Source organism: Serinus canaria, chromosome 9 (genome assembly GCF_022539315.1).
Source record: "Serinus canaria isolate serCan28SL12 chromosome 9, serCan2020, whole genome shotgun sequence".
Classification (NCBI taxonomy): domain Eukaryota; kingdom Metazoa; phylum Chordata; class Aves; order Passeriformes; family Fringillidae; genus Serinus; species Serinus canaria.
The window spans coordinates 12,089,391-12,104,533 of NC_066323.1; the positions used below are offsets into that span (position 1 = coordinate 12,089,391).

The window sequence follows — 15,143 nt, forward strand, 5'->3', positions numbered from 1 at the left end:
CACCATCCGTGTGAGAAGGAAAACAGGAACCCAACGAAGCAGTGATGAAATGATTACACCCAGAATCTGACACACTTGGGAACAAGTGTGCAGTTGTTTGTATGCTGGCATGTCCATCATCTTTATAGCCTGAAAAATCGGGTGGAGTGTTTAATTCTGTGTCACAGGAACTGTGGCATTGGGATTTGAAAGTTTAAATGGATAATGACTTCAACATGGCAGTTGTTTCTGGTCCCTCCCATCCTGGCCTGCTCTGACTGGTAAAGATTAGTGACATACTGGCTTCCTGCTCAGCTCCTGTAGCTCTCCCAGGGCAAGAAAGTGCTCTGCAGCACACCAACACCACCAGGGTCCCACCAAAATAAGTGTAGAATGTTTCCTGCAGATTTACAGCATTCTACATCCATGTCATTATTTCTTCATGTCAGTAAAAGCAGCAGGAGATGGGGGTCACTGTCAGCCAAAGCCACAAAACAAATTTGCTGGCAGGACTCAGACAATGGGAGGGGTGCCCATACATCCAACCCTGGAGAGCTGGAGAGAGCTCCAGGCTCCTGTAACAAACCATTTGCCTTCAGCAGTGGTTGTCATGTTCACTGCAACCCTGCTGTGTTGGTGCTGCGGCCCCAGAGGAGGGGCATGCCCCACACACTGAGCCCCACAGCCTGCTGGCAAAAGCTGTGCAGCTGGGAGGGTACAAAAGGCCTGAAGCAGGTATTTTTATTTCATTTTTAATGAGTTGCATGAACGCTATTCAAGCAGAGTTGTCGTCGTGCCTGCTGAACACCTGCCAGGGCAGATGCAGTGCCAGCGGGCACTCGGCACTTGCAACAGCAGTGGCAGGATGTCAGGCAGAGCCTGCTGTCTCCTGGTGTTCAGGGAAAAGCCTCTGGAAGACAGAACAAGGGAGCAGCCCCATCTCTTTATGTCTGCTTACAAGTACAGTCAGAGCTGGCCCCTTGGGAGGGCAGGACCAGTTTCATTAGAGGCAAGAGAAGGACACATATAGACATTGGGGATGGAGTGATGCTGAATCTCCGGACATTTTTAGATTTAAAATACGAAGGGCAAGATCTGATTTCTGGCAAGGAGGTCAGCTGACTTAGCAGCAATGTATGCCCAACTGTCCTGCACTGGGAAACTTTCAAGACCCCAGCCTCAGTTCCCAGGCTGCAGGACTGACCCACCATGTCTGGATGTTGCTACTGCTAAGCCAGTGCCCACAATGTAGCTCAGACACTGTAGATTCCTGGCAGGCCCAGAAGCATCAAGACAAAATTTGGAAATGAACATGGGGCTGTGTGATGAACGATTTTTCCCCAGGACTAGCACTTGCACATCACAACTCATACCCTTTCCCTTCCACATACTGGAGGACTCACAGTAGCAGCAGAGTTTCAGGTCTGCGCTTCAGGGTTTCTTTCTTTCACCCATCAACACTGACTCAGCCAGTGATGCTGCAGCAGTCAGAGCAAGACAAAAAGAGGGGGAAGAGCAATACAGGGAATGGCAGCAAGGAGTACCTCTGGGCTGGCAAACTGCTGTTAGCAAAAAGGGAACTACTGTTATTAAATTTCTCAGGTACACAGAGAAATTCTAATGGATAATAAAGCAAGCAACAAAGTTTATCTCTGGTCTGGTGCTGTGTCACTGCATGCCAGGAGTTACATCTCAGCAGGGCAGTTGGCTTGGTCAGTGGGCATCATTTTATCGGTGTCGATCTTGTAGGACTGGAGTACACTCTTCAGGTTCTCCACGGTTTCTGGGTGCATGTCAGGAGCTCTTGACAGAATCCAGGCATAGTCCATGTGGAAGAGCCAGAGGATGTTAGTGCAGGAGTAAACCAGGGAGTAATTTTCATAGTCAGTGGAGATGACCCAGTAAGGGGCAGCAGGCATGACTAGGAGAGAGGAGGGCACTGTGACTGCTGTGCGTAACCAGCTCTGGACAGCTCTGCAGCACCCCAGCCACAGCTCCTGGGACTGTTCCCTCTTTGGCTGCTGCACACTTGTGGTCAGTACAGGCAGCTATAATTTATAAAAGCCTACCAGTACTCCTTGTTCTGCCCAGAAGAACTCGGGAAAGACACAAAGCCCTGACTGTGAAGGCCTTTCTGGAAAGTTAATGCTATGACCTGAACAGCTCTCCTGGGCTGATGAAAGCCAGCCCAGCCTCACCAGTGTGGGGGTGCTGGCTGCCAGGAAGGAGCTGTAGTGCTGGGAGCTGACACTGGTGATAGGAGGAGCACAAACCACCCCCCACTGGCTCGGGGAACGCTGGCTTGGGGAGCCAGCTGAGCCCAGAGCTGCTCTCTGGGGCTCACACCCAGTGAAGGTGACTGGGGCTGCACATGCTGCAGGTGAAATGGCTGCAGTGGTGCCGTAGCAGCGGAGAATTCAGTCTGGCTGTGCTCATGGAACAGTCACTGTACTGCCTTTGCAACTACCCCTCCTCCACCCATTTCTCCAAATAACCCCCCTGCAAAAGAGAGCTAGGAAACTGCCAAAGAAAAGGTGTCAGGGAGCAGAATAAAATGTCATCCAAGGGGACACTGCAGCTCGCTTTCCAGCGTTGTTGCAGACAGAAGAAAGTGCTGTGCAATGTGGCACAGCACCTCAGCAGGCCCCTGTGGAGTGTTAAGAGTGACAAGGAAAGGAACAAGCTAACAAAACCATATTATTAATGGCTGTTAAAAACCACTTGTACGTAGAGGCAGCGTGGGCAAGTAGCTGTACCATAGTGTGCAGAGAAACAAGCTTATTCTTGGCTCTTGCAGCACTGTGGGGCTGCCTCCCCCACCTCCCCACCTCCCTGTCCCCATCTGTGAAATGACCTGGGGGGATGGCAAGGCTGCTGATCTCTCTTGCTTTGAGACCAGCTGGTAAAGAGTTCTCCACCACTGAGGGAGCTGTGGCTGTAAATGGAATATCAGTGTCACCAAACCACTGCCTGCTGCTTACAAAGTCTATTTTAACCCTTTGCTGCTGTGCTGAAGTCACATGGGGAGCTTCATCCCCCCCTGGTGCCACAATGCCCAGAGCAGAGCCCTGCCATGGGTGCCAGGAGCCCTCCCAGCACACACTTACACCAGTTAAAGCGGACGCCCAGCTTGGCCGGCTGCTTTACATCCATGTGCATGAGTTCTCCTTCAGCTTCATTGATTTTGCCATTGGCACTAAGAGAATGACAAAGGGGAGAAATAAAGTCAGGAAAGTGGGAGATTTTTTTTTTTCCACTTCCACTAAATCATCCCTCCTGACACAACTACCTGTCAAGAGGTGGCTGAAATAGGTACTGGTAAATCCCAGCATCCCTGAGGATGTTTTCAGCAGCACTCAGGGCACAGCAGGTCCTGGGCCAGGTGCAGCTGGGTAGATGGCCTCTCAGGTTAAACCACCCCAGCATCCCAGGCTCCCTGTCTCCAAGTATCCCTGCCAGCAGGATGACCTTTGGCTCCAGGGTGACAATGACAGAGGGGAAGGAGAGCAAGACCGCTCTGCACTGGATGGGAGGAACCCAGCATGGGAGGATGGGAGGATTCCATCCATGATCTTGGATGTGCCAGGGAGCAGCTTAGCTCCTGGTAGTTGTGGAAGGCACGTGTTCACTTCTGTTTAATCACCTGTGCTTTTTCCAGGTCACTGCACATTCCTCTGCAGGCAAATTACCTGTGCCTGTGTGGTGAGCCAGGGTTTCTTTGGCTGCTCGTTCAGAGCACTGCCCTGCTGGCAGCAAGCCCTAAGACTTGAGCTGCCCATCTCATAACAGCATTTTTGCACAGATGCCTCAAGACCTGGATGCTGCCTATCAGGCAGGAAACTTTCACGCTTCTCTGTAAAACAGGAAGAGCCAAGGAGGCAGAAGTGAATGCTGCCAGCAGCAGAGGTCAAGGGGCTGATGCTGCAGCCATGCACACCCAAAATTTCCCTAATATTTCAGGGTCCTGAGCTGCTGCAGTAGTGACAGCCATAACTGGATGAATCTCACACAGATAAATGCAGGCACAAATGAATGTCCAGCTGTTTGCCAGGCACAGCCTGAGCAGGGGAGCTGCTGAGACAGTGCTGGGCACTCTGTGAACAGCAGGCATGCTGCTCTGTCCCAGACACAAGAGATGTGTTTCTATGCTGCTGTTTTTGTGAGCCAGAACAAAGTGCCCATGCCATGCCAGGAGCACAGGGGACAGCGCTGCGCTCGCTGCTCGCTCCCTCTCATCCATTCAGCCCCTCAGAGCAACAGCCCACAATAGCACAGGCTGGTGATGGAAACAGATTCATTAACACCTGCATCTGTCCATGTAAAAACCCAGGAGGACTCAGGAATTGCAAACTATCCTAATTCCCTAATAAAGGGAAAGTCTTTCACTTCACCACTGATTTAAACTGACAATGATTTCTGATCCCCTTGCACAGCAGTTACTACCTGTGCAAGGTAAATTCTCCAGAAACAGGCTGACAAATATTTGAGTAAAAATTATTCATGTGCTTCACCTTCCCTGCCCCTTTTCCTTGTGTCTCTTTACTCTGGAGCAGAGAGGAGCTCAAGGCACATGCACTTCTGAGCATGCAGGGGCACAAGGTGATAGCTGCCATCCCATAATCAGCCCCCATGATCCCCCCCAGAACAGGAACCAGGGCATCCAGCATTCAACCATCTCTGGGGGTGACAAGCCAGTCAGGGAGGAGATCCAGGCTATTTTCTGCTGAGGTCACCATGTACATTTGATCGATTTTCCTATCACTCACCTTGGACAACGAGACAGAGACCTGATGATCCTCAGGTCACTGGCAGGAACCAGAAACCCATATCCCTCAGAAGAGCTACTGCAGCCCCAGGCTGCCTCCCCCAGCTCCCTCAGCCCCAGCCACAGGCAATTTAGAGAATAATGAACCCCGAGGACAGCAAGAGAGCTGACAGCAGTGCTGCCACCACAGTGAGGACATGGCCCGAACACAAACACTTACAGCATCTCCTTGTTGATCACCTTGAACTTCCCGTTCTCCTTCAATGAATAATTTGCCTGGATGCAGCTTCCTTTCTCAAAAGTTGAGGGCAGCTTCTCTATCTCGTACCATTTCCCCAAATACTGGCAGAAGAAAGTTTAAAGAGATGTTTTTAACATGAGTGAGCTGAAGCAGAGCAGCCTGTTTTTGTCAGCACAGTTTTTGCCCCTCGGTGGTTGGGACTGTGGGGACCAGAGCTGCAGACCCACACTGGCAGCTGTGGCACAAGGTGTGACCAGAGCTGCCACCACCCCCTGCACCCAGGCAGTTTGCTGTCAGTCCCATGCCCACTTAGCTTATCTAGCTACACCCTATGAGATTTTTAGAAAACTTTTCACACCTTGTTGATATCGAATTCTTCTTGAACTGATGGATCTGGGCATGGTCCCACATGAAACATCTGGCCTTTCCCAATGCTGAAGAGGCTGAGCAGGACCGAGAGCCGCACTGCCGTTCCCAGCATGGCTGCACTGGGATGCAGGTGGGAAATGCACCTGGGCAGAAGGAAAACAGCTGAGCTGGGGCCTCCCTTGAGCAGAACTTGGTATGAAATGCAGCACGAGGGATAGGACATGCAGCAGGGCACCTCAGGGGCACAGCAAGGAGGAAGGAATCATTAGAAGAGTGCCAAAGAAGTCTCAAGCCCAAAACAGCCTTAAACCCTGCCTGTGCTCAGGCCGTGCCCAGCAGCTCCATGAAAAGCCAGGCAGTGCCTGGTGAGAACACTTGTACTCATCACCCACATCTGACACCTAGCAAGGTGCAGGGGTGATAAATGTCCAAGGACCCAGAGGAGTATCATTGTTTGTCCAAAGCTGAGGCAAGGAGAAATGCAGGATGTTTGCTTTAAAATGGTGGAGCACAAGGAACATATTCCAGAGCCAAAGGAGAGCTGGGGCCCTGGGACATGGATGTGAGCACTGTACTCCTGCAGTGTACACCTGCATGGCAGGAGGGACATCCCCAGGTAAGCCAGGGCTGCCTGACACTGCAACAGGATGGGAGAGCTGCCTCTGGAGGGGACTTTTTATGCCAGGATATATACAGCACTGCGAGGTGGGGAAGTTGGTACAGATTCAAATCAGCACCAAATTCAACATGAACAGACCCCCAGAAGCATCGGGCGAGGAGGGAAAGGAGAGGTTTTCCTTCAGAGCAGAAGCAGGAGCTGTGCTGCTCACACTCAAAGAGTTGCTGGAGCCAGGATGCTGCCCACATGCTTTGGGCTCTGCTTGGGGCAGGTTGGCATGCACAGACCCTGCAGCACTGGGCTGCTCTGCTTGCCTGGCTGGAAACTCCTCCACGGCAGCAGCAGTAACATTTTCCCCAAGTTCAGAAGGAAAGCCCAGTCTGTCTCCAGCTGCAGGCACAGGGCCTGCTGCAGACAGGCAGTTCCCACTTTGAATCTCCCAATTCAGACATACCTTGGTGGATGAGGCGCAGTGATGCTCCACAGAGGACCAGGGTGGCAAGGAGCAGCTCTGTGGTGAGCTCTCTGCTTCCCTTTATAAGTGTGCTGGGATCATCATTATTCAGCTCTGGCACAAGCCACTCCCTGGTCCTCGATGTGTTTAGGTTTTTTGGCAGGCAGTCAGCTGCCTTGGATCTGCAGCTGGTACGAAGCTGGAGATGGGCTGCAACTTGGCTGCTCACCCAGGCAAACAAAGGCACCCCACGTGTCTGGGTACCGCCTGCAGCTGCAGAGCTCTCTGCCTTGCAGCCACTCACTAAAGCCTCAGGCCTGGGTGCAAATGGCAGGAGAAGGAGAGAAATGCCACAGCCTTTGAGAGGGGCTGGGGACAGCTTCAGCTCCCATCCTGCACCCTCTGGTCCAGCAGCAGCCATGGCCATGCTCCAAGGGGGGGACATGCAGCCTCCTCTGCCTCCTGCTTGAGCCCTGGAGATCCTCCAGGCTGCTGCAATGTCCTTGTGCCCATCACAGTCACTTGCTGCAAGTACATGAGGAGCATGAAGCACCAGGACACATCACAGGTTTGTCTGAGGAGCTGTAAGACCTTTCAGTAGTTTTCTTCTAGACTTTTAAATCTTATTACAAGGAAAGATGCTGGTGCAATTAATTCCCTGCTGACCTGGCACTTTTTCCAACAGGTGCCCAGCAAATGCCTTTGACAGCAGAGCAGCCATCTGTGAAGGCAGCCGGTCCCAAGAGTTATACAAGAGTTGAGTAATTGACAGGAAGCTCTCTGTGTTTAATTACATTTTATCTAATCTCTGTTGAGACTTTCTCTCTCCAGATGTGTTTTTACATGCTACCCTGCATGCCTTACTCACACATGCATGCACACACACGAGCTCCTGACTGCCCAAATGCCACTCCAGGAGCCACAGACAGCTCAGTCCTGTCCCCTTCTGGGGCCGTGCAGCCGAGGAGTGCCCTGAAACAGCACAGCCAAGGTGTGTCCTAGGACCTCAACAGCCACCACAGCTGTGCATGGCTCATCCAGCACAGAGCCAGCAGCTGGAGATGAATGGTCCAGGGGGGCACATGGTCCATGGTCTGCCACAGCACCTGGCACAGGGCAGAGGAGCATGGAGGGCTCTCCCTGCCTCCATACAGCTCTCCAGTGCTTTGGCAGCCACCCATGTCCCTGATGGGGCTGCTCTGGCTGCCCGTGTCAAAGGCAGAGATGTTCAGCAGACTTTCTGCAAGCCCCACATTCACCTGCACCTCATGCAATACAAACAGGTTAGAAGTCAAGGAAATCCCTGGACAGACCCTGACCTGAATGGTGCACGTGTTGCCATGCTGCAGTGCACTGGTGAGATTCCCCACTGCACACTGCAAGCAGTGTTTCTCCTGAGCACAGCTGCCCACATCCTGCAGAGCAATCAGAGGAGAAAGTCCAGCAAAAGGGCCAACTTGGCCACAGAGGAACATTTGCTTGTGGAGGTGTGTCTGTGTGCTTATCCACACCTGCACATGGAGCATTCTCCTATGGGATGGAGCAAGGACTCCTTGGCTGTGGGGGCAGCATGTGCTGCTGGGTGGAATGGCTCTGAGGAAGCCTTTTACACTGCTGCAGCAGGAGGAGCTCCTGCTTGCCCTGGCCTACAGGTGCTGCCCAGAACCCAAGGGCTGCTCTGCAGTGCCAGCCCTGCCAGGGAGTGGGCTGGGCATTGCCATTTTGGCTCCTGGAACTGTGCAGCCAGAGTCACACCAGAGCATCGAGGTGCTCACCCAGCCATGCTCCATGGAACTCCTGCTGCAGGAGTGTGCAGGAGTGGGCCGTGGCCAGGATGCTGAGGAGTCAGGAGCCAGCAGGAGCTGACACTCCTTGAGCCCCACTGAGAGTGGAGATGACACGTGGGGTGAGCTTGGCTACAGCCATCACCGCTCTTGCAGCCAGCACCCACAACACTGGTAGAAAACCCATCTTTGCAGGAAATCCCATGCCCAGGCAAAGGCAGCACCCTCAGGAGTGCAGGAGCTGCAGTGGAGCCCTATTTCTCCACTGGCCACTGCCCCAAGGAGCACCCCAGGAGTGCCAAGGCACTGCACAGCTTGAAGCACAGATGGTGAGAGCTGACAATCGAGCTCACTGCCACTTCTGGGACAACCCCACACAAGCACTGGCTGCACCTTCCCCAGGGGCACATTTCTGGGCCCTGGCTGACCACAGAAGGAAGCACCCAGGTATCTGCTGCTCACCTCTTGGAGAGAAGCAAGTTTGGGTCCCTGCTTGAGGCCAGCTGGCCAGGACATGTTCCCTGGCCACCCCAGGACCCTCCTGTCAGCACCAGCACCACTCGCCTGCACAGACCAGAGCCTGCTCCATGTCCCACCTGTCATTAGCCCACAGCAGGAGTCTGCTCTGAGCCACTCCAGAGCAAGGGCTCGGAGAAAAGCATAACCTTATAATTGTACCTAATTGTGGGGTGGGATCCCAGTCATCTCAGTCATCTCCACCTGGTAAGCAGTTTGTACCCTGGAGCAGAGGAGGGGCCACACATCAAAGGGCAGGAAGCTGGAGCAGGGGAGGGAGGAGAGGAAGGAGGAAAGCTGTGGAGAAACCAGGGCAAGGAGGGGGGCACCAGACACGCTCGGAATGCTCCATGCAAGAATGGAACCTCCCCCCGCATTTCTGGGCAATGAGGCAGCTGCAGGGCAGGCTGCAGGGCTTGGGCACAGCGAGGTCCCACGGGGGCTGCCGGAGGATGGGGCAGCGCTGCCTGCAGGGCAGGGGGGCTGTGAGGGGGGTGGGCAGCGCTGGGTGCAGAGCACACACGGGCTGAGGTGGCATGAGCCACACGGCACGGCCAGGGTGACGGGGACAGCAGTTACAGACAGGCTGCATTGGCCGGGGTGTTCTCACACTGCCAGTCGTCCGCTTCAGAGACAAAGCTCATCTGGCTCCAGTGAGACGGTGCAACAGCACTGAGTGCTGCCAGCAAAGAAAACCCCTTGTTGGAGCAAGCTAGAAGGGCAGAGAAAGTTCAGCCAGCAGAGGGCTAGGACAGGGCAGTGCCACTCCACCTGTGACATTCTACCTGTAGCAGAGCTGGCTTAGTGCAGGAGTGAGACTGTCCTGCTGCACCCCCCAGTACCAACTCTTGGCACCTGTGAAACAGAGCAGCTTCACCAGCCAGGCCTGGTGGGGACCTGGCTCCCCAGGGAAAGGCTGTCCTACCACACTGGGTCTCCAGCTGGGATTTCACAGCCTGAGAACCAGGATAACCTGGGAGTGCTGAGGGTCCCACCATGGAGACAACACTGTTTGCATGGACAGCTCTTTCTTTTTCCTTCTGCCTTTCATGGTGCCTTCCATTTTGTTTTTTTTCCTCTTCTCTGGGAAATGGGGCTTTGTGTTGGCCAACAAGTTGCAACATGTATATAGAAAAAAAATCAACAAATAGGAGACAAGACAGGGTAAAGAAAAGCAGGTGGGAATTTTCCTCTGTTTGTAGGAGTGGCAAAAAGTGCTTTGAAATCTGTTTATGCAAAATGGTGTAAAATTTTTAATTATACTTACGACAGCAAAGGAAGTAAACAGACTCTGGATGCATGAGGTGGCTTCTGGGACATGGGAACTTGGTCCCATGCAAGAGCACAAAATGTGTTGTGATTAATTTACATACAATTAGTGAGTAGCTCTCCAGCTTGGAAGTTATGCAATTACGTATTCAAACACAAGAAACCAAAGAGAGAGAATTTAGGCAGTTAGAAAACTAAAAAGGGTATTATTTTTTAAGGGACAACCCCTACCATACAGGACCAGCAGTGTTTCTGGCTGTGCTGAGGAAGGCTCCTCAGCTTAACTGGTATTGCTGCCAAGATCCAAATCCCTGCAGAGAGAGAAGCCAGAGGGATATTTACTCTTCAGAAAGTAGAAAAAACAAAATAGAGAGAAGGAAAACAAGGTCTTTGTATACAGAAATACATTGCAGATCTGGACCAGTGACAAAGCTTTGGCCCAGTGCCATCTCACCCTGTGGATGTGCTCACCATAAAAACAGGAGTTTAAGCAGTGCCCATAATCCTGGGGGTTTGCTACATTCCAGTGCCCCACATGAAAGGGCAGCCTGATGCTGCTAAATAAAGTTTAAAAAGTTGATGCATTTGCTGCTGGGTTCTCACAGCAGACCCTGGGTACAGGCAGAGCAGGCATTCATTCCAGGTTTGTCCTCACAGAGGGGACAGAGGAGAGCACAGCCTAAGGGGGCAGAGTAGGACATCCCCAATGGATGTAGAAGCAGATCCCACGGGCATTTACCAGACTCCTGTGGGCCCTGTCTGGGAATGCCCACTCAGATTTGAGCACTGTGGGCACTGCAGGGCTCTGGCTGTGTGACTCACTCAGCACAGGATGCTGCTCCCATCCTCTGTGCCCCACTGAGCCCAGCCCAGAGAGCACCCCAGCTGACCTGCTCTGCCTCCCACTCTCAGAGGAGAGCTCCCACATTCCCCAGTGGATTCATTATGCTTTTTTTCTCAAGGAGCAACATTTAGCCTATTGAAACATACTGTAAATGATCTTAAAAATGTCATTAAGCATTTTTAGAGAGCTTTTTCTGCAAAGAGATTTTCTATTCTCATGGAGGAAGCACAGTGATTGCTTCACAGCATCACCAGCTCTGTCCAAGACATGCCCAAGAAAGGCTATTTAAAGCCCACAGCCCTATTTTCTGCAGCTAAGCCATATTTCAGCCCTTAGCCCAGGCATGCTTTAATGCAGTTATACAATTATATTTTCTATGACCTATATACAATCCACGTCTTCCTCCCGACACAGATTTATAGTGAGTGGGTAATGGCAGCCCTGCTCACGGAAAGAGAGAACAGCCTCCATTATGTTAAGGAATGCAATTAAGAAATCTCCTGCAGTCTTCCTGCAGCCAGGCAGGAAGCCCTTTGGCAGGGACGTGGGCTCTCCTGCTGCCAGAGCACTTTGGAGCCTGCTTCAACTCAGCAACTTGCATTCCTGGGCACCAGGAGTCCAGGAATCACAGATGGAGTTCAGGGGTGGCCTCAGATTCTGAGATATCCCTCATTCTTAGGCCTCAAGGCTGTTTTATACATGCACCAGGAAGATCCAAGAGCAGCACTTTGACCCTGAAGGGCTTCTTGACCAGCCAGCCCAGCATTTCCATCCCATATCTCTGAGTCGCCCAATCTCATACCACAGGTCAGAGGAGAATTTTAAGAATACCCTTTCTGAAAGAGCAAGTCTCATCCCTCCACACAGGCTGAGAGCACAAAGACACTGGCATATGTGTTTGGCTTTGCCTGTGAATAGCTGCATTGAGGCCACCGAGCCCAAGCACACACAGCTTGCATTGAAACACAGGCCTAAGTGTTTGCTAGACTGGAATTTACATTGTGCAGAAAATGAAGAACAGAAATTCAGTGGTCAGTGCTCTGACTTTGGTGCAATGCATGGCTACAGTATGAAATGGCACAGAGATGCCATTCACAGTGAGTTTCATTCAAACCTGTTGGGAGATCTTAGGAATGATTAGTTTAGACAGTATTGAAAATGCTTCTATCTGTGCTGCAGACCAGGAATACTAGTCAGGAGTGTATTCCAGTGTAAAGAGACCTGACTTGAGGACATGCATGCATTTTTCACATGCCACACCTTGCATTCCCTGACATAATTATTCTTGTTCTTGTTGTTATTACCCATGGACTCGAACAAAAGCTTCTTGCACCAGGACAGATGTACAGGAGTGTAGGAACTTCCTTGGGATGCAATAGATCAACCTGGGACTGATTTTGATTCTGTGAGTGCTCATGCACAGACAGAGCTGGAAGCCAGCTCCTGACTTGTGCCTGCAGGAGGGAAAGCTGCCTGAAGCAGGAGCTGGGCTGGCTGGGCCAAGTGCCATCCTTGCCCACAGGGAGCTGGGGGCTTCCTGCTCCTCCTAGTGCCTCTTAGTGCAGCAGGAAGGGAGCAGCCTCCCCCCACAGGTGTCCCCAAAGCCTCAGGGAACCAGGCAGCTCATGTGTGGTTCAGGGCTGTGAAAGTGGCAGTGGTATAAAAAGAAGGTCCAGATGTGCTCTTGGGCTACAGAGTCTTAGGGACTTGCTTGTTGATAAGGGTGTACAGCAAAAGAACATGTGCAGGGAGGGGATGAGGTTGTGACTTACTCTGTGGGCCAAGAGTATCTGGGAAAGATGGGGAGAGGAGCATTTCCTGTGTGTGCAAATGGTGTGGCAGCAGCTCCCAGTAAAAGCACTGGCTCCATCCCCACACCAGTGCTGGCCCTGAGAAAACTCAGTGCTGGAGTCCCTTATTGGGATGGACAGACCCCTGCACCCACTGGATGACTGTGTCCTCCACCTCTTCAAAGCCACCTCATGCCAACAGCCAAGCCACCACACTATTTGGCCTCTTTAAAGATGGCCACTGCTACCTTGAAGGCTTTTCTGACTCCCCAGGCAGATTTTTCTGCAGGCACTTCCTCATTATCAAAGTGCACCTCAGCTGTATTGGAGTACTTGATCCACATTTCTTCTCTGGAGGCTGCCAGGCTAAGTACCTGCACAAGCTTTCCCCAGGGAGGGGAGCTGTGCAGCCATACTCCAGACACCCACTGGATGTCTCCAGAGGGACACAGGGACTGACACGTCCCTCCCTGCAGTAAGTGATGGAGCCATGGGGCCTTACCAGGGTACATTCCCTCTCCCTCCTTAGTCATGCTTCCCGGAGGAATGGCTGCCTCTCATTAGAGCTGGAAAGGGAAGGTGCTTTGCTGTGCTCTGTAGGCTTCAACCTTCTGAACAGGCAGAAACCAGGAAGGAGGCACAAGGACAGCCTGCTGACTGATTGTCATAGTAACCCTGGTTAAAGTCTGACCAGGAAATGACTTCTCCTACAGCACTTGACCCCAAAAGGTGATAGGTACCACCCATACCCCAGGAGCACAATTGCCCTGGTGTGCAGTAATAGACCATGCAGAGTTTTCCCCCAAGTTGCTGTTCAAGGTCCCTGGGCAAGGTGCCTGTGGGGTGATGGTTAACCTTGGTGCCTGTTTAAGAGCAGCACAGCGGTGTTAATGCCTGCCCTGCCCCTGGCACCTTCCTCCCTGCAGCTCTAACAATTCAGAAGACTTTAAAAACCACTTGTAGCAGCCTTCATGCAGAAGACTGAAGTCACTGCATTTATTATTCTACCACAAAAAGTAATTCAGTCTGTGGGAAGGAGATAATACCTATTCTGTCATCAGTCATAGCAATAACTCCAGCATGGGCAGGGTGGTGGCAGAGGCAGTTGGGAAAGTAAGGGAGCTAGGTGCAGGTAGAGTGATTTATATAGGGCATTTAGCAAACCTGTAGCAGTGCCAGGGCCAGAAGTGCTTCATCTCAGTCCCCACTAAACCATTAAAACAGACCAGCTCTTACCTGGTTCCTCTACTGAACACTCTTTTTACAACCAAAGCAAGAATTCTTTCATTTTTCCTGTTTTGACTTTTATTGATGTCTTGGCAAACACAGTGAAGGAAGATCTCAGGTGACCAGATCTGTTCCATCTGTGTGCTGGAGCTGGGAACAACTGGGAAACACCACTGCCCTTCTCAACATCATCTGCTAGGTCCTGCACAAGAAAGAGTTTTCATACCAGGGGCCATGTTCAGGGGGACGGACAACCTCATGCCATGCTGGCTGTGGAATACCCCCCGGCCATACATATGGGGGTAAAACACAATCAGCATCTCTGTAAGGGCAGAGGAAAGCAATACTGCACACCCACACCAAGGGGGTGGGCAGGGACCCCTCTGTCACTGCTCTGTTGGCAAAAAGTGCAGTGAGACAAAGCACCCTCAGGGAACCAAATGAAGCTGCCCTGCAGCAGTGAATTAAGGCATGTTCACTGCACCATGCTGTGATAAGTGCACTGAACCCTGGCTCAGCCAGGCTCTGCGCCCAGAGCTGCCTTCAGCACTGGCAGGATGATGCTGCCAGCCATGCTGCCAAGGGCTCTGGAGAGCTCTTCCCTTCAAGACACCACAGGAGAAGGCACTGGATGCTGCAGGAGACCTGCACACACAGCTAGCTACTTTGTGCCTTCTGATAAGCTGCTGTCAGAGCTGAGGTATTATTTATCAGTATTTTGAGGTGAAAACACAAGTCTGCTCTTGCCTCAAAGAGCGGCAGGGGAGAGGATGATAGGGAAGTATCAGTAACATCCCTGTGGCCCTTCCAGTGCTGCTGAGAATGAATTAACTGTATCTGGCTCCAGGCCAGGCCCTGGAGGTGGAGCTGGCTCTCTTACAAATTCTCTATTTGTAGCATCTCTTCAATACCCAGAGCTCAGGCTGCTGGCTGTGAAACCTGCTGGTATTGGTTTGGACATTTTTCAGCATTGTGGTTAGACAAGAAGCTGTAAACTTGTTTTTCAAAACCCCAGCCAGAAGCATAGGTGCTGCTGTTGCTATTTATGCAACACCAACATGTTTAAGGGGGACCTTTAAACTAGGAAGATAAACCCATCCTGGGTTTCTGAGGTCTTCAAGTTTCCAAAAGGCTGAGCGAGCCTCCCTTGTGCGGGTGCACTGGGTGGCACTGTTGCAGAGCTGGGTGGCACTGTTGCAGAGCTGGGTCCTGCCTGGCAGAGGTCCCTGCAGAAACCTCAAAGCCTGCAAAGATTCCACACCCAGGCACTGCCCTGGCCACTGGCA

General features: G+C 52.0%; 1 protein-coding gene across 1 annotated transcript; it reads right to left on the minus strand.

The window, feature by feature from the left end:
• Positions 1-715: 715 nt before the first annotated feature.
• Positions 716-6,577, minus strand: APOD (apolipoprotein D). Its single transcript, XM_009089161.4, has 5 exons — positions 6,428-6,577; positions 5,344-5,497; positions 4,965-5,086; positions 3,087-3,175; positions 716-1,900 (listed from the first exon to the last, which is right to left on the minus strand). Exons 2-5 carry the CDS (start codon positions 5,464-5,466, stop codon positions 1,665-1,667), a joined length of 570 nt encoding a protein of 189 aa, XP_009087409.1. The 5' UTR covers positions 5,467-5,497; positions 6,428-6,577; the 3' UTR covers positions 716-1,664.
• Between the last annotated feature and the right edge of the window lie 8,566 nt (positions 6,578-15,143).